General features: G+C 40.3%; 1 protein-coding gene across 6 annotated transcripts in view; it reads right to left on the reverse strand.

The window, feature by feature from the left end:
- kif18a (kinesin family member 18A) overlaps positions 1–20,456 on the reverse strand; it is a 102,307-nt gene that overhangs the window by 15,260 nt on the left and 66,591 nt on the right. For 4 of the 6 annotated variants that reach the window (XM_059652154.1, XM_059652156.1, XM_059652158.1 and 1 more), the window contains exons 12-15: positions 18,222–18,343; positions 14,354–14,595; positions 6,259–6,342; positions 1,778–1,906 (exon numbers count right to left, since the gene is read on the reverse strand). In XM_059652154.1, coding sequence (XP_059508137.1) covers positions 1,778–1,906; positions 6,259–6,342; positions 14,354–14,595; positions 18,222–18,343 — 577 coding nt within the window. The remainder of the gene's footprint in view (positions 1–1,777; positions 1,907–6,258; positions 6,343–14,353; positions 14,596–18,221; positions 18,344–20,456) is intronic. The other 2 variants (XM_059652155.1, XM_059652157.1) reach the window with 2 other exon arrangements.

Here is a 20,456-nt window from a genome sequence, read left to right on the forward strand (position 1 = left end):
GTGAGGCAAAGGTCCAGCATGTTGCCTGTGGAGATGGTGTCACTAGGGTCCAATACTCATTCATCTCCATCTTCCTTGGATAAGAAAACCATCAATTCGATTGGGACAACACCAGGATCCTGGGACAGGCAAAGCAGAGACAAGCACAGGAATTCCAAGAAGTCTGGTTCGCCACAAAGAAAGCCATCAACAAACACAGAGCTAGACCCCGTATACACCCCATTGCGAAGGAAAATTGGGAGTGAGGTAATCCATCTCAACAGACACCAGCGTTTAAATAAAAGGTGGGAAAACACAATAGCACTTCGCTGGAGACTGCACTGATGATGTTACCCAGCAGCATAATGAAACGTTTGTGGAACGGTGAGCTAACCAACCACAAAACATGCTATTCTTGTGAAGTTCACTCTACTACATTCCAAGGAAGAAAATGACCCTAGAATTATTCATGTAATAAATTCAGCAGGTTACTTTAGAAAGAGTTGCATACGGCAGACTCAGTGCATGGGACTCGTTACTTTGTGAGCTACAATTGGAATTTGGTGTACACTAACAGCTAGGATGGTGGAAAAACAAACTATTAGAAAAAAAAAACAGGGCCTGAGAAGAAGCCAATTCTTACATTAGTAAATATGTGTGTCATGATAGAGGAAGCCGGGACATGGAGGGATTTGGAAGGAAAAATTGAAACTAAAAAAAAAATCCCAGGGAGTGCCACACCATTACTGGATCCAGTAGACAGATTCATATGCAGAAGGATGAAGTAGGGGAGTAGAAATTTAATTCATGAGCCAAGTCTTCATTGTGTTAGCACTGGATGGAAGTTATGTCACTGACTGCGAGAGAGGGAAACTGAGATATGAGTGGGGAAAGGGAGGGACTCGATATTTTTTGGGCCTTGGTGCCTGTGTGGGAGGAGAAGGGGAGGGTGCTTGTGACCCCATTGGCTATCCGTATGGTCCAAAATGGGGTTGTGACTGATGATTTCAGAATTGCTGCCTTATAAATATGATGTCAGTATTTGACACAATGATTTTATATTTGTAATAATGTCAAAACTATTGGCACAGCCATCATTACTCCCCGAAAACTGACAGCAAATTCTGGAGTCCACACAAGTGCAGTTAATTGGAAAAGACAAGGAAGTTACAGCTCTTCTCCTCATGCTGTTATTGAAGTCACTGAACTGATCAGAACTTCCACTTCTATGTTATTAATCTTGGTGTAAAAGTCCTTGAAAGTATTACACCTTGTTGAATGAAGTACAAGCAACTAAGTTGATAATAACATATTAGAGTGATTAGGCAAATTTTTGTTTTCAGAGTGAATCTTTGGAACTCTTCCTGAAAAGACGATGTGGGCACAAGCTTGAGTATTTTTAAGGCAGAGGGAATGTGGATGTGGATTTGAGATTATAATCAGATCATTTATGATCTTATTAAATAGCAGAACAAGGTTCGGGGCAGAATAGCCTTCTCTTGCTCCTTGTTTGCATACCGTTAGGAAACATAATTGTGGGCATGATGAAGATAAATTTAGGATGCAATAAAGCACGTTTAGGGACTCTGGGGACATAACAGAAGTTCAAAATAGGATACTAGGTTGCAATTTGAAGGAATTCTTTGAGGACGGTTTGGGACAAACAGATTTTAAAGAGTGGTACTGTTGTGAGTTGGAGGATTCAGGGCATGGGCCCTTCCTCACAACGGGTTCTAAGAAAGGATCACCGGACCCAAAACGTTAACTCTGATTTTTTTCTTCACAGCTATTGCCAGACCTGTTGAGCTTTTCCAGCAACTTTGTTTCTGTTCCTGATTTACAGTGTCCGCAGTTCTTCTGGTTTTTAAGACGACAAGAGAGGATGGTTGAAGATTTTGAACATTATGCTGCTGAATGCCTGGAGAGCCTGTTGATGGCGAGAGATTCAAATTAATGTCAGGAAAAATTGAATCTACACCACTCAATTTAAAGTAAATATTCAGATAGTCCAGGGTCTTGCCAGGCCTGAACCCTCAGCAGTAGCTCAAATATCCCTTTGAGAAAGTCAGTATAATTCCATTAATTCAACTACTGGTTTCAAGTGAGCTTGAGGAGTGGAAATGGCTGCCTGAATTGGGATGTGGATAAAGGAAGAGCAGCAGGAAGAGATCTAGGATTTAATTTGTCAAAATCTACACTGGTACTAATTTGACAATTGCTTTTTCTGCAAAAGTAAATCTCAATGCCAAAATAAAAAGTGACATATAATAACAATTCAATGAAAAGGCTACATTTTCCCAGCATTCAGCTGCACCAACTTTAAAGAGTTTCATTCAGCTAAAGTGACTTTATTATACAAAATCTGCATTACTCAGCTCATTAGCTTCTACACCCTGCCTCTAAGCATTGCTCTCTCACAGCTTGTGATTAGCAATGGTCAAGGTTCTTGCTGGTACTAGGGCTTACAATGTTAATGGCACGGCAACATATTTAAACCCCAGTCACGCACAATTTCAAATGCTGTCACAGCCTGGTCTGAAGTTGCCATCCAGGCCAGCAAAGTGTCCATGATTTGGAAGCATATGCAGTAGTGTCACAAGAAGGTGAATGACCATCTACGCCCAGCAGGGCTAGATGCTGTCATTTTTTTCTTTGCTCCCACACACTCAGTAACTCTGCCATTGCACCCGCCTCCTAACAAGATTCACAGTCTACCACTTTCAATAACTGTCGATTATTCATACCTATCCCATTCCAAGGACTAGTATAAATACAAAAAATGCTGCAGAAACTCAAGAAGTCTGCCAGCATCTGTAGAGAAATTGTGCTAATGTTTCATGCCAAATATAACTCTTCTTCAGAATAGAATTCAGTGCTTTGTTTTAATTTCAGATCTCTGGCATCCACAGCACTTTGCTTTTACCTCAAACTACTTTTGCTCCCAGCTATTTGTGTGGCCTGCTCACTCACTCAGGTCACCTCACAACCAGCATTTCCATGGACCTTTGAGGTCTGTGCATGGCAGCAACACTTGAAACTGAAGGCATGCTGTGATCTTCATTGGCACACTGATCGCTGTGTATGGAGCAACTACACATTTAGAGGGAATATTGTTCACCACTTTTCCCTAATGAAGATAGACTAGGCCTCTGACTGACCATAGTTGACTGGACTAAGGCCTATTCCCTTTAGGCTTTGAGACACAGCCATTTGGTTTAAGCATATGCAGTGTGTTTGCCGTGTAAACTACTAACACATGCTCCAGGCGTTACACTGACATAGCTCAAAGCCATCACTAATATGTTCAGCCCTTTTAGTGATCATTGCTGGCAAACATGACAAGTTGCCCAGTTTCTGTTTGTGCTAAAAGGCAAAGCAAGGTAGAATACTGTAAATATACAACTAGTTGCAAAGTGAGTGAGTAGAAAGAAAGCAAACTAGGAACACTGAGATGCATCTGGTTCCAGTGCATGAGGTGGCTGCATGCACCGCTGCACAAAGACGACTGGCAGCAGCATTGCAATGTAATGTGAAAGTGAACTCCAAAGCGAAGCAATAAAGTGCTAAACTGTATGATAAGTTAGTCCAAAATGCACGACGATGACGGTAAGGCTGGTGTTTTGCCAATGCCAACTTCTGTGGATAGAGGGTACAGCTGGTCATTGCCCATGGTGCGTGGCCTGAGATGCTGGCCCAAATGGATGCCCTAAAAAGACACCAGTGAGCTGCAAGCTGTCACAAGACATTTTCTCTCTCAGCTCAGAAGTGCCAATCTGTAACTACAGCATCAGCTACATCTATTTTTTTTCATGTTAAATCAAACACTAATCAAATGGTACAGGCTATTCTAAATAGCTTCAAGAACAGAAATTGTTTGTAAAGCTCAGCAGGTCTGGCAGCATCTGTGGAGAGAAAGCTTATGGTGTTGAGGTGTCACATTCACACAATCTTCATACCCAAAGAATTAAAGCTGAAGTAATAGACAATAGAATTGTGAAGGATTAAGCTAAAATGGATAAACTAGAATATGTCCCATATTTGAGAGTTTAGCATAATATGACATGGATAAAAGATCAATTGTAAAACAATTAAAACACATTAACAGGAGAAACATTTTGCACAGCAACACAAAGTTGTGGAACAGCTACCAATTTAGAAATTGAGGGAGTTGCGAGTGTTCTCCCTGGAGAAAAGAAGACTGAGAGGAAATCTGATTGAGATTTTCAAAATCATGAGCGAGATGGGCAGCGTAGATAAGATGAAACTCTTTTCACTTATAACAGAAACAAGAACGAGACAGCAAAGATTTTACGTGACGTGCAAATGAAACAAAGGTGATGTGATGGTTTTACAGTTAAATGCAAATTATGAGATCTTGGTAAGAGGTTTGCAGCTGTGTTAGTTATGAGAAAGAGGTGATGCTATGAGGTTGGATATGAATCGTGTTCACAGAAGAGATTATTTGTGGGTGAGTAATAGATTATGGTACATTGAACAATATCTGAAGCTAGTGGCACATGTGGCAGAATATGCATTTGAAGATGCAATGACTACTCTTATAAGGTAATTAAACTTCTAGCATTACTGCATCCACCTAATTAGCTAGACTCCGAGCATTGACTGCCATGATTATCTGGTCCAACTACCCCTGTAAAATTAGTCTGGATAGCGAATTGAGAGGACATGATGTATGCAATAATGCATTAGCATGGATAAAGGATTGATTAAAAAAAGAGCACAGAGAGCTGGGATAAATCTGTCATTTTAAGGTTGACAAGCTGTAACGCGTGAAATACCATAGAGATCAACGCTGGGTCAACTATGTACAATCTCTTCCAATTGTACAGATGAAGGGTAGCTGAATTTGCTGGTGACACCAAGAAGTGAAGCAAGTAGGAATGCAAGCTGGCAGCGAAGGTGGGAAGTCTGCAAAGGGACATAAAGAGTTTAAACTAATTTTGGTAGACGGAGAATAATTTAAATATGCCCCTTCAACAAGAAGAAAATGAAAAGCAGCATGCTATTTAAATGTAGCAAAGCTGTAGAACTTGGTGGTACAGAGGGATCAGAGTGTCTTGGCACAAGAATCACATAGTGCTAGTATGCAAGTATAGCAAGTGATGAGGAAGGCAAGCAAAATAACAATAAACTCAGCTGACCATAGAAATACAGTTACTACAAGAACAGGTAAGAACATAGGCATACTGCGTCGAGTAACCTCCTGACTTCCTAAAACCTGCCCACAGTCTCTAAGGCCCAAGTTAGACATGTGATAGAATACTCCCACTTCTATCTAGGAGAAAGCACCTCATCTACAAGCATCCACTCCCTCCACCATAGTACACACTGCTGCTACACACTAATCTATAAGATGCACTGCAGAAATTCATAAAAGATCCTTAGACAGCACCTTCCAAATCCATGACCAGATCAGTCTAGATGGACAAGGGCAGCAGGTATATGTGAACAATACCTCCCTCAAGTTCCCGTCCAAGCCACTCACCATCCTGATTTCAAAATATATTACCATTCCTTCACTGTCATTGGCTCAAAATCCTGGAATTCCCTCCTCAAAGGCATTGTGAGTCTACCCACAGAATGTGGACTGCAGCAGTTCAAGAAGGCTGCTCACCACCACCTCTTCAGGACAATAAATGCTAACCAGCCAGTGATGTTGATGCCCATGCCCATGTCTCATGAGTGAATAGAAAAAAAACGTTAACAGAAAGAAACTCTTACATGAGTGCACTTGTATAGCTCCATTTGTTAAATGGTAATACCGCTTTGGGCCAGCTTTAAAGTTGATCAGGAGCTGATTAAACGCAAAGAACTGTTACCAGCTGAACTCAACTGTTGGTTACCTTAGGGTTGAGCAGCTCCAGATCACTACACAGCCAATCCAAACAACAGCCAATGTGTATCATTGGAACTGGCCCAGAGCACAGGGCAGTGCCCGGCATGCTGACCTTGGGTTAAAAAAACCATTGCACGTGTTGAAAATTGAACGATGTGTTCTTTCAAAGAAATTACTTCAATCCCTTTTCTAAGCACAAAGATACATTTCCTTTGGGTAATTCCAAATTCTACATTCCACAACTGTCAATACATAATCCAATCCACAATTTCAATTTTGTTTTTCTTAAATCAGGCGCAGAGATTTATCATTAAGTTATCAACCATAAGCAGGCTGTAATGTAGCTTAAGCAAACATAAACCTTATTTGAATTACATTCATATATGTTGTGCACTCTTGAATGCTTTGGTAAATGTTCCACCTACCTCTTGATGATTTGAATTGATCAGGAGACCTGCCATTTTTGACTTTTTTGGCTGTTACCTGCAAACTTCTGGAAGGACTTCCTTCTGAATCAAGAAACAAAGTGACATTGAGTTGGTACATGACTGATTGAAATGACTAATGTACATGGAATTAACACACAGATGAAGTAATCTGAATTAGGTGAGAAGCCGCACACACGTTTTTGACCTTTCATTGACCAGAACAGTGAAATGCTATTGATTATACAGCTTTACCAAATAAAATACTTTTAGGTAAAAATTATTAAGTTTTTGTTTTCATTTGTTCATGGGACATGGACCTCAAGGTTAGGCAAACATTTATTGCTAATTTGCTACTGAAGTTGGTGATGGTGGTGGCATACTTGTCAACGTTTTCTGCTGAATACTTGAACATGGTCCAGTTCACCAAATCCAAGCAGTCCTGGAGGCAGTCTTCCGCTGCCTTGGGCCAGCTCTGTACTACTTTTCTTGAAAGATTCTCCTGTTTCAGCTTCTGCCTGTAAGCTGGGAGGCGGAACACAGCGCTGTGGTTGGATTTTCTGAAGTGTGGGCAGAAGATTGAGTGGTAGGTGTCCTTTGATGGTTGTGTAGCAGTGGTCCAGAATTTTTGGTCCTTTGCTGGTAGCAATGGTCCAAAATGTTCGGCCCTCTGGCAGAGCAGGAGACGTGTTGATTGTATTTTGGCATCCTGCTTGAATGGTGATGTGGTTAATGAAAACAATCTGTCTCCCAACTTCAGCAAAACTAAAGAACTGATCATCGCCTTGAGAAAGAAAGGAGAACATGATCTATATCAACGGAACTAAGGTTGAGAGAGGGAACAGCATAAGGTCCTCGGAGTGATGATAACTGACGACTGGGCTTCTCACATAAATATGACAGTCAAGAAGGCACAACAATACCTCTTCTTCCTCAGGAGACTCAGGTGATTTAGCATATCCACAAGGTCCCCCACCACCTTCTACAGATGCACCATTGAAAGCACACTGTTCAGGTGCATTATGGCCAGGTATGGCAACTGCTCTGTCCAGAACTGTAAGGAACTACAGAAGATGGAACTACAGACCATCACGGAAGCCAACCTTTCATCCAGGGGCTCTATTTATATGGCTCGCTGCTGTGGAAAGGCAGCCAACATCATCAAAGACCCATCGCAGCCCGGTAATGATCTCCTAGAATCTCTTCCGTCAGACAGAAGATAGCGGCCTGAACACATGCATAAGCAGGTTCAGGAACAGCTTCTTACTGGCTGTTATCACACTGTTGAATGGGCCCTAGCCTCAAATAATGTAACCTGCAATGTAACCTGTATGTCTCTTTTTGATCTATACATCTTTTGTTTGCGTGATCACCCTGTTCTGCTTGTAAACAGAGCTTTTCACTATATTTCAGTACACGTTACAATAAAATCAAAATAAAAAACGTTCAAAGTCTAAATTGCCCACAGAGTAATTACAAGTCAATCACACTGCTATGGGTCTGAGTTACATGTAGACAGAACGAGTCAAGGGTGGCTGATTGCCAGATGTGTATCTTTCACAGTTGGCCTAAAAAGGCTTAAAAACTCCCCACTTAATTCAAAGGCAATGACAGATGGACAGCAAATGCTAGCATAGCCTGTGATTCCCACACAGAATCATAGAATCTATACAGGGCAGAAAGAAACCTCCGAAGAGAATCCCACCCAGACTCCACTACCCAGTAACACCCTCCCCCACCATATCCCTGTAACCCCATATTTACCATGGCTAACCTACATCCCTGGACACAATCCACCTAACCTGCGAACCTTGGACCTTGGGAGTAAACTGGAGCACTGGTACAAATGCACACAGGCAGGGGAAGAACATGCAAACTCTTTACAGATAGTCACCCAAGGCTGGAATCGAATCAGTTTCTTGGCACTATGAAGAACAGCGCTAACCACTGAGCCACCGTGGCTCTCATATCCACAACTGAATAGAAGGAAATCTCCCCCTAGCCGTGTCTGCTGAAAGGAGAACTACCCCAACTTCTTGAATCTCTTCATGTTATGTCTCACTCCTTAATATTTCAAAAGATCACCACTGCACTTTATATCAGGCCTTGACTATGTTCCTAATAACAATGTGATGTGCAGAAATTAGACACAACACTTTAAATGAGGCTCATCTATTGACTTATAGTTATATAATATTAAATGTTAAATATAACTTTCTTGCTTTTGTATTCTATGCCTAGCCATTTGTGTATTCCGTTGACTGTCTTTTCAACTTCCTTTAACTTGCCACCTTCAAAGATTTGCGTGTAAACCCCAGATCCCTTTTTTTCTTCATAACCATTAAGATTGTATAATTTAGTTTCTACTTCAATTTTTCTACTAACATTTGTGCCACATAAATGCCAGGCAATAATCAACTCCATTAAGAGACAATCTAGCCGTCTCCCCCGATGCTCTATAATGCTGCCATTTCTGAATCTCCCTCTTTCAACATTCTGGGGGCTTGCTATAGACTAGAAACTCAACTGACTCACCATATAAATAGTGGTGACAGGAGCAGATCACAGTACAGGAATCTTGCAAAAAGCAACTCACCTCCTGACTCCCCACAGTCCATCCACCATACGCAAGGTGTGATGGAATATTCCCCATTTGCTTGGAAGAGTGCAGTTCTAACACCACTCAAGAAGCCTGACACCATCTAGGAAAAAGTAGCCCGCTTGATTGGCATGACATTTACAAATGTTGACATCCTCTAACACTGATGCTTAATGGCACCATTATGTACAACTTACAAGATGCACTGCATAAATTTACCAAAAATTCCTTAAGAAAGCACCTTTGAAATCCACAACTACTTTCATTTAGAAATATAAGGGCAGCTGATGCATGTGAACACTACCTTCAACTTCCCCTCCAAGCCAATCATCATCTTGATCTAGAAATATATCACCTTTCTGTTAGTGTTGCTAGGTCAAAATCATGGAACTCCCTGCGTGAGGTCAGTATGGGTCTACCTACAGCACATGGACTGCAGTGGTTCAAGAAGAGAGCTCACTATCACCTTTCAAGGGCAACTAGGGATGGCCAATAAATGCTAGCTCAGACAGTGATGTCCGCACCCCATGAATGAATTAAAATATTCTGAACAACTGTTCAATAAATTTGTTAATAATCTCAAATAAAGTCTGATTTGAAAAACTTCCACTTCTCAAAAAGCACGAAGATTGCAAGTAATAGTGTTAAACGGCACAGGAATTCTAAGAAAAGGCTTGCGGTTTGGGTGTACTAAGCGTGGAGCTTGGTGAAAGCAAGGCTCACCTAAAAGAACAGTTAGAAACACAGAAGCCTAAATATATCTTAAGTGAAAACGACAAACAGCCCAAAAAGTTAACAATAATTGCTTAGTGGGAAAAAGCACATCACAACGTGACATAAATCCAGGAGGTTTGATAGTCTCGGTATTGAATTAGTAGATTTCAAATAGACCAGCATACAAGAAATTTGATTAGCCATACTGCTGTGAGATAGAGAAGGCAAGTAATAAAAACAGATGTAGATTCTGTTATAGTATCTGTCAGCTGGGTCCTGCTTTAACACAAAACAAAGGCATCACTGGGCTCAGCCATCACAATCTCAATTCTCATATATCTTGCCAACATAAGTTGTCTAGACTCAGAAAAAAAATGTCTTGAGATACAATTGGATGGCGGAGGGCAGTTATGTAAAAATCTTTTTGGTATTTCATCAAAATAAACCAGCAGGACTTGGAAATGCATAATGTCTGATAGGGGCATAAAAAGGAGTCAAGAACTTAGTCATTTTGGTCAGAATTCACAGGTGATGCCTCCAATTTGCATTTTCCACAGCTTCAATGATTTTCTATTGCGCTTAGTAAATGAAAAACAAAATGAGGATTGAAATTTTCCTGCTTTTAAATTCATTCAATTTGAAAAGAGCTAATTTTTAAAAAGTGACTTGACAGGACAACAGAATCATACATACTGCCCTAAAGGAATTTTGCTTTCCTTATTTGTCAACTACACTATGTAGAAAATGAAGAAACCAACTTACACTCATCCTTACTACTGAAAATATAAAGTTATATTAATTCATAATATAGATTGAGGATAACATTAATTCAGTACTAAGCAATGACCATATCAAGATTGATCAGTTTGGACAGAGATATGAATTAGCACAATAAGAGATCATTGCAAGGGGAATATTTAGGTGATCTAACAGTCATTACACAATAGGACAGAATATATAGGAGGAAATAAATAGGGCTTGTAAGAAATTAATTGTAAGTTATGAGTAACTTGAAACCATATGTAGGCTGGGGAATCAGATTTGTAAAGGTAGTCTGAAAAATGCCCCCATGTAATTTTTTTCAGGCCAATTTCATAGCACTGTATGGTCTAGAGTCAACCAAAGAGTAGGTTATCCTAGACCTAGTGATATGCAACGAGAAACAATTAATCAATCACCTCATGATAAAGGAACCTTGAGGGGACAGTGATCATAATCTGATAGAACCTTACATTCATTTGGAAAGGGAGAAGTGCAAGTCTGTGAAGAGGGTTCAAATGTAATTAAAGGTGGTTTTGAGAGTACAGGGTGAGGCAGTGTAGGCATGCTAGGTTAAGAATTAGGACGGCAGAAATGCAGTGGTAGCCTCTTAATTAGATATTTATTAACTGTAAACCGTCATTGTCCCAGTGAGAAAGACAGCTTCTTTGAGGAGGATGCATCATCTGTGCGTAAACAAGAAAGTTATGAATAGTATTAAGTTGAAGTCGAAAACAATCCAAATTTCCAAAGTGGTAAATCAGGATCGAGCAGACTTTCAGAAGCAGCAAATAATGAATACAAAGAGGCAGAAAGCATGATAGGAGAGAAAGTTAGCTAGTATATAAAACACAAAGTAAGATTTCTACAAGTATTTGAATAGGAAAAGAGTAACTACAGCTAGGATTGGGCCTCTAGAGTGAGTCTGGGGAACTGATAGTGGAAAACAAAGAAATTGAGGCAGCCTTCAGCAGTTTTTTTTTGTCTTCTTAATAGAAGTCTAAGAAAGCTTTCCAAAGATAATGGAAAAGCAAGAGAAGAGGAGCATAAAGTTTTCAAAATCAAGAAAAGGTATTAGGAAAACGATTGAACCTAAAGCCTGACAGTCCCCAGGGCCAGAGAGCCTGTATTCTATGGTCTTAAAAAAAGTGGCTGTACAGATAGTCGATGCAATGGTTATAATCTTCTGAAATTGCTTATATTCTGGAATGGTCCAGTGGATTGGAAAGTAACAGATGTACCCCCTTTATTCGAGAAAGGAAGGAAGCTGAAAGAAGGAACCTATGGGCCAGTCAGCCTAAGATCCTTTAGGGCAGAAGGAGCTAGAGTACATCATGGTCATGATGTGATCAGGCACAGGCAACATTGCTCTATGAAAGGAAAATCATGTTCAACTAATTTATTGGAGACATTTGACAAAGTAACAACCACAGTCCGTAAGGGGGAACTGGTAGAACTAGAGGCATAGTCTGAGAATTAGAGCTGGACCACTCAGGAGAGATGTTAGAAAGTACTTCTACACATAAAGGATGGTAGCAGTTTGGAACTGTCTTCCACAAATGGAAGCTGATGCTAGATCATCTGTTAAATTTAATTCAGATTTAAAATTTGGTTAAGCAAGTTATTAAGGGATATAAGCCCAAAGCAGATTTACAGAGTTAGGCCATAGGTCAGCCATGGTCTCAAGAAGTGGCAGAATAGGCTTAAGGGACTGAATGGCCTATTCCTGCTGCTATGTACACTTGGATTTGCAAAGGTGTTTGATAAAGTGCTACGTCAAAGGTTGCTGTATAAGATATGAACACATGGTGTAGAAGATGATGTATTATTGTATTTAAAGGACTGGTTTGCCAACAAGATGCAAAGATCAAGAATAAATGGGCCTGCTTTGGGTTGGCAAGCTGACACTGGTGGAGTGCCATAAAGTTCAAGTGCTAGGTAATCAAATTTTAAAAATCTATATCAACATTTGAAGATGGTGGACACCAATTATATGGAGTAAAAACCGAAAGAACTGCAGATGCTGTAAATCAGGAACAAAAACAAAGTTGCTTGAAAAGCTCAGCAGGTCTGACAGCATCTGTGAAGAAAAAAAACATCAGAGTTAACGTTTTGGGTCCGGTGACTCTTCCTCAGGACTTAAATATATGGGGGTTAAATTTTCTCATGACACCAAGATGTGTAGGAAAGTAAATTGTCAAAAGGAAAGATAGCAAGTAAAAAGATGACCTGGAGGAAATCAGCAGCATTAGATCAGTGAGTGAAAGGATGATCCAATGGCAGTCAGCATCAATTAGAAGTACAAATGGAAGGAGGATTCAAAAGTATTCAGCATCCGTTGAGAGAGTGGAATGAAGACCTAGAGACACTCAACATCAGTTAGAAGAGACAGTGAAAGGAGGACCCAGGACAACCAGAGTCACATAGAAGTACAGACACAAGGAGGACCCAAAGGAATCAGTAATAGTTAGAATAGCAAATAAAAGAAGACCCAGAGATACAACGTCAGCAGTTTGGAACTGGATCTTACTCCATTAAAGGGGAAAAAAAACTAGTTGTTTGGTGAGCTTCTGAAAAAACGTTTCAAGTTTTACTGTGCTGCTTAAGGTTGAAAATAGGAACTAGTGGAAGGCTTAATAAAATACTTAAAAAGGGAAACAAAAAACATCGAATACCTTACTTAAGTAGTTTATTACAAAAAAAAGCGCATTAAGCAAGGCTGGATAGGCATGTGGTACAGCCGCAGCATGTGTGAAATCCTGGATACCAGTGTGACACAGGGGAAACACAGAGTGCTTACAGCTCAAGCAGCTTCAGCTCAGAGTTATGAACTGAAGACCATACTACGGGCACCAAAACACGTCAGGGAAGATACCAGGAAGCGACCATACTCTTTAAGACAGCGCTTTCCAATTTGGTTAGAGGTCAGAGAAAGGAGGAGAAATATTTCTCTCAAAAGGATGACTTGAGTTTGGAGTTCCCTTTAATAGAAGATTGCAGGAGCTGGGTCTTTAAATTTACTTGAGACAAAGTTTGATTTTTGATATTGGGTCGGGGTGTTGGTGGGGGGTGGTGAAAGTCTGAAGGTCGACAGGAATATAGAAATAAGACCAGAACCAGATCAGCCATGATCTTACTGAATGGTGAAAGCTTGAAGTATGAAATCATCTTCTCCTTATTCCTATGTTTCTATAAAAGAATTGCGTTGGGGCCAAATTCAAAAATTGCAAGATTAACTGAGGTATTATATAAAAAGGTTTGGGACTAGATTGAAGAAAAATCAAATACATTCGGTTCTGCTGTAAGGTGTGTTCCATCAACGCGAATTGGCTGTAACATGAATGACGAAAAGGGAAATGCTATTTCTGAAATGTGAACTTGTGTTGGCTATGACATGATTCCATCAGTGTGCAGAGCAGTATGCGGTGGCATCACATGATCATTTCATGGGCTTTGTCATGAATATGTACAATGTTAGCGCAGAAAGTTTCTGCATTGGCATCACGTAATCATTTTGCAGGTTTTGTCGTGAAATGCCCTCTGTAGAAGTACCGTACAACCTCCTCCTCCATTAAGTCGTCTTGACATTTTTCAAGTTAACGTGTTAAATTTACTTCATTATTGGGCATGAATTAAATATTCATTCAAATTGTGCTATCCTTTGTGTTAGGCTTTTGAGTGATTTTTTTTGGTATCTGCCCCTAACTCCACTTTTCCCATAGGGCCTGTTATTTCTATAGCACAATATTTTTCATAAATGCAACATGGCACAGGAATGCAACTATCATTTTATAGCAAAACCAACTGCATCTGTGTGTACTGTTCTGATCTTTGACTTGTATGGAATAAAGCTGGATTCGTAAAGACATTTTTCTGCACCTATAGAAGTGAAATATCGACCTAATTGTTTACATCAGTAAGTCACAAAATAATGGTTAGACATGCATCATGTGTATTCATGCAATGGTTCACTTTTTCAGCTGATTGAAATTCACTGCTTAATTATAGCTTAAGTTTACATACTGCACGGTGTAGCCTGGCAATAGGTGAGCTGGGAGTAATTCATGATGGAGGAAATGTTTAGCTGCTCATCAGGTATTATTTCTGGTAATTCTATAATCTGGTCTTCCCATGCAATCCCTTTTTCCTGATGAATTAATTGCTCCATTTGCACAAATGTACCCTCAACAGCTGTCGAAGCAAGTCCAGCTTCTTTCAACATTTGATACTGTTGGCGGAATGCAGGAAGTAAAGCGTTTATAAGCCTGGAAAGAGAAAGCAAAACAAATAATTATTGTGTCGAGACCAACTATACAAAGCATGTAAAATTATCGTCACACAAATGTACACATTTCTCTTTTTGCCTTAAAACACCAAGTGGAATTTTCCCATCCTCATTTAACTAATGCTTGTTAGCATCATAGAGTCATGCAGTACAGAAGCAGGCCCTTAGTCCAACTTGTCCATGCCAACCAGGAATCCGAAACTGAACTAGTCCCATGTGCCTGCATTTGGCTCATATCCTTCCAACCCTTTCCTATCCATATGTCTTTTAAATGTTGTAACTGTATCTGCTTCTATCACTTCCTCTGGCAGTTCATTCCATACACACATCGCCCTCTGTGTTGCCCTTCAGATCCCTTCTAAATCTTTCCTCTCCCTGCCCTCTATTTCTGGACTCCCCTAATTCTAGAAGATAACCTTGGCTATTCACCTTATCTATGCCTCTCATGATCATACAAACCTATATAAGGTCACCCTTCAGCCTCCTATGCTCCAGGGAAAGAAGTCCCATTCTGTCCAGTTTCGCAGTACAACTCACTCAAACCCTCCAATCCCAGCAACATCCTTCTAAATTTTTCCTATACCCTTTCTAGCTTAACAATATCCTTCCTATGGCAGGGTGATCAGAATCGCATGCAAATATTCTAAAAGTGGCCTCACCAAAATTTTGTACAGTTTCAACATGATGTCCCAACTCCCATACTGTGCTCTGATCAGTGAAGGCAAACAGATTAAATACCTTCTTCACCACCCTGTCTACCTGTGATACCAATTACAAGGTAATATGAACATGTACCCCCACCCCCCCAACTCCCTGTTCAACAACACACCCCATGGCCCTATGATTAACTGTATAAGCCCTACCCTGGTTAGCCTTATCAAAACGCAACACCTCATACATTTCGGAATTAAACTTTATCTGCCTGTTCTCAGCCCATTAGTCCATCTGATCAAAATCTTATTGTACTCTTAGATAGCCCCCTTCAAAGTGCACAATACCACCAATTTTGATATAATCTGCAAATTTACTAACCATACCTCCTATTTTCTCATCCAAATTTTGATCAAAATGACAAACAAGAGTGGACCCAGCACCGATCCTGGCAACATGCCAGTGGTCACTGGCCTCCAGTCCGAATAGCAATCCTCTACCACCATCTTCTACCTTCTACCATTAAGCTAATTTTGTATCCAATTGGCTACCTCTCCCTGAATCCCATTTGATCTAACCTTACTAGCCAGTCTACTATGCAGGACTTTGCTCAAGGCCTTGCTAAACTCCACGTTGCCAATGTCTACTGTTCTGCCTTCAATCTTCTTGGTAACACCTTCAAACAAACTCAATCAAATTTGAGATAGGATTTCCCACACACAAAACCATGCTGATTATCCCAATTCAGTCCTTGCCTTTCCAAATGTATGTAGATCCTGTCTCAGAATCCCCTGCAAAAAAAATTGAACACCACTGATGTGATCGACAGTTCCTGACGTTTCCTCGCAGCTTTTTCATATCTATTAAAATAGCGCTCTTCCTTATTTGATCATGGAACGTTTGTCCGGCAGTTTTAAATGACAGCAAGTTCTGAGGATCAAGTCACTTTCTGACTGATATATGAAGTGAGACTGGATCAGTTAGAACTCTATTCACTAGAGTTTAGAAGAATGGGGAGGGGGGAAATCTCATAGAAACCTTCACAATTCTAACAGGACTACAGGTAATTGCAGGAAGGATGCTCTTGACAACAGGGAATCCAGAACCAACGATCACAGTGATCAGAGATAATGGGAATTGCAGATGCTGGAGAATCCAAGATAACAAAGTGTGAAGTTGGATGAATACAGCAGGCCAAGCAGCAGTTCAGGAGCACAAAAGCTGACGTTTCAGGCCTAGAAGGGTCTAGGCCCGAAACGTCAGCTTTTGTGCTCCTGAGATGCTGCTTGGCCTGCTGTGTTCATCCAGCTTCACACTTTGTTACCAAGGATCACAGTCTTAGGATATGTGGAAGATCATTTATGACTGTGATGAGAAACTCCATCACCTAGAATGTGGTGTGCTTATGGAATTCTCTGCCACAGAAAGCAGCTTAAGAAAAAACATAGAATGTTTTCAAGGGGAGTCTGATACAGCTCTTCGAGTTAAAGAGATCAAAAGGTATGGGGAGAAAGCAAGAACAGTGTACTGAGTTGGGTGATCAGCCATGATCATATTGAATGGCGTAACAGGGTCAAGGGGTTGAATGGCCTGCTCTTGTTCTTATTTTTCATGTTTCCATGGGAAGGTTATGGTACTTAACCACATTGTTAAAATATTCTATCAGCATTATGTTAAAATACAGTAGACCAGAACACTAGGTTTTTGTTTGATTTGGTGGTAGTTGGTAGGATCGCCATCCAATATCACAGAACACCCAATGATTTGAAGTTGAATTCTTGTCTGAAATATTCAAGTTTTTTCCCATCTGGACAGTCGAGTGCTGTAAATTGGACTATAACACACAGGATACATGGAAAGGTACTTGTTGGTCATGAGAGGAAATTGATTTGGTACTTGATACGAACTGATCTGGGTCACGACTCAATAGAAACCTCGCAAGGTGGATGCAAAATTCAGAGCAGAGATGTTCAATATGTTATTTGGTAGCTAGACTGAGAAATGCTTGCAAGTTAGTTTTCGTTCCATTATCACTTAATAATAACAGATGATTGATCCACCAGTAGCAAGGCCCAAAATGTCATTATAAGCAATCACCAACAAAACTGGGATTTCAAAAGAAATCTACAGCAATAATTTTTAAAATAAAGCACAGAACTGTAGATGCTGGAAATTTGAAATAAACAAAAATGGAAATTGATAGGGAAACTCGGGTCTGGCAGTGTCCGTGGAGTAAAAAAAAGATTAATGTTTAGAGTTCAGTAACTCTTCCTCAGAACTAGGAGTGGAGAGAAAAAGCCTTTTCAGAAGAAGGGTCACTGGACTCTAAACATTAACTTAAATTTTTCAAAACACCAGCTAGAAAGTTGTTGAAAATTCTGGACAATTACAATATATCAAATTAGTACAGCTGCAACTAAGAATATTCATGATTATATAGGGGAACTTTTCTTTCAGTGCTCCTTTTGCATGATTGTTTTTGCATCCAGCAAATTGAATGCAACTTGGCAAAGTTAAAAATAACCTAGTTCCTTAAAGTTTAGAATTTAGAATCCCTACAGTGTAGAAACAGGCCCTTTGGCCCAACAAGTCCACACCGACCCTCAGAGCATCCCACCAAGGCCGATCCCTCCAATAACCCATCCAATCTACACATCCCTGAACACTAGGGGCAACTTAGCATGGCCAATCCACCTAGCCTGCACATCTCTGGACTGTGGGAGGAAGCCGGAGCACCCAGAGAGAATGTGCAAATCCACACGGACAGTTGATCGAGGATGGAATCGAACCCGGGTCCCTGGTGCTGTGAGGCAGCAGTGCTGACCATCGAGCTGTACTTTATCCTGCAATTGTTTTTTCAGAATGCATTATTTGCCTTCATTATTAAGTTCTAAATATCAGACTGAATATTGTTCTGGAAATCAAGATGCTAGCACAAGTTCAAAACTGCTGTACTTTTCTGTTCTTCTGTTCTCTGGTTTTTGGAGAGAGAATAACTGCTTCATATGTTGAATTTGTCGTTTTAAGTCCATTACTTCCATCTTTAAATGACTGCACTGTAGATCTTGATTAAGGACCTGTCAACAACAATGATGATAAAAAATAATTACAGGTAAATTTGCTGTTAACACTCCACAATGAAAACTTACAGGCAGAAACACAGAGCAGTGTTGACTAGAAAACACTTCAACAAGAATTTGAGAATCCCTGTTTGTGCATTAGAGGATAAAAGAACTAGATACCCACAAACATTCAGCATAGTCCAAAATTAGAAATGATAGATTCTGTTTATCAAGATTAGCAAACCCAACACTTATTGTACACTTGAGCCACTAGTCACTGTGATTCCAATTTGCTAGTATTCCTAGATACTTTCTAATCAACCTGTTCAGAAATGCTATTGCATGCCTTTGGAGCAGATGGGGCTTGAACCCATGCTGCCTTGCTCAGAAGTAGGAATACTACCACAGCACCACAACCGCCCCATTGCTGGCACCGCTAACAATTGGCCTTTTATTGAACATGGCTGTGGTGATCCAGGTGTTATCTCTCCAACACACGTTCATCCTTTGACACAACGCTTGCTTATTGATCGTTCCGGATTGTTTGCATTGTGATGCAATCGCTCATTTGTATCTAAAATTATGAAGGCTGCTGCTTTAAGAACGTCAACCATTTGATAACTCAACCAATCCTTTAACTAGCAGTACACTCAACTCCAACAACAACACCAGATCCCAGTAAAGGCAACACTGTCCTGCACTGAAATAACTTTTCAAGCACAGATTTGAATAATTGAATTCTGTGCCAACTGTCCCATGTAACATGAAATGAGGCAAGACTTGGGATCATTCTCAAAGTTCCTTCCCACTGTTGATTCAATGTCATTTTACTTCAACCAGGATTGCTATAACATTCCCAAGTTGTTATTACATTGACCTCCAATAGTAGCACCCCTCTCCCATCTCCTAAAGTCAATCCAATCAGCCAGTGAGCAGAGAAATGATAAATATGAGCATGTATAAGCCACTTGGCGCAAACCCACTTCATCATTCAACAGGATCATGGCTGACTGTTAGTATATTCAGTGACTTGGCGTCCACATCCTTCTGATGTAGAGAATTCCACCGGTTCAGCACCCTTTAAATGAAGCAATTTCTCCATACCTCAATCCAAAATGGCCTGTTACATTCCTTGAGACTGACACTTTGTTCTGAGCTCCTTTGCGAGGGGAAACATCACCCCTACATGGTTTTCTTTCAGCCCTGTCACCGAATTTTAACAGGTCTTGCAGGTTTCTATGACTATTCATTGTTCCTTAGATGTTTCAATATTGACTAATATGACTGTATGTTAACAAAAAAAAAAATCAGAACTTCTGAGGGCTCAGTGGACGTTTTTTTTGGATATAGTACACAGTGATAATGATTTCTAGTCTATGATTAATTAACTAATTAAAGCTCACACAGCAGTGGGCCATTGCTGGTCAGGCAGAAGGAAATGGATTCAGGATTCCCACTTCTGACTGAACTTTTTGAAGACATGACAAAGATAATTGATGAAGAAAGGGCTGTGGATGTGGTTTATATGGTCCTGGTAAGGCATTTGATAGTCGCAGAAGTCCCACTTGGCAGATTGGTACAAAAACTAAAATCACATGGGATTCAGGGTGGGTTGGCTGGCTAAATGGATATGAAAGTGGCTTTGTCATAGAACACAAAGGGTAGTGCTCCTGAGATGCTGCTTGGCCTGCTGTGTTCATCCAGCCTCACATTTTATTATCAGGGTAGTGGTGGAAGGTTGTTTTTCAGAATAGAGATTGATAACTAGTAGTGTTCCACAGGGATCAGTCTTAAGTCCTCTGTTGTTTATAGTATATAAAAATGATCTGGAGGAAAATGTGGGTGGTCTATTAGCAAGTTTGCAGATGACATGAAGATTGGTAGAGTTGCTGATAGTGCCAGTGATTGTGAAAGGATACAACAGGATATAGATAGATTGGCGACTTAGGCACAGAAATGGCAGATGGTATTTTAATCCAGACAAATACGAGGTGGTGCATTTTGGAGGATCACATTTAGGTGTGAATTACACTGCAAATGGCAGAACACTTAGGAACATTAACATTCAGTTAGATCTGAACATGCAGGTCCACAGTTCCCTAAAAGTGGCAACATAGGTGGCCAAGGC

The sequence above is a fragment of the Stegostoma tigrinum genome, chromosome 17 (assembly GCF_030684315.1).
Source record: "Stegostoma tigrinum isolate sSteTig4 chromosome 17, sSteTig4.hap1, whole genome shotgun sequence".
Taxonomy (NCBI): domain Eukaryota; kingdom Metazoa; phylum Chordata; class Chondrichthyes; order Orectolobiformes; family Stegostomatidae; genus Stegostoma; species Stegostoma tigrinum.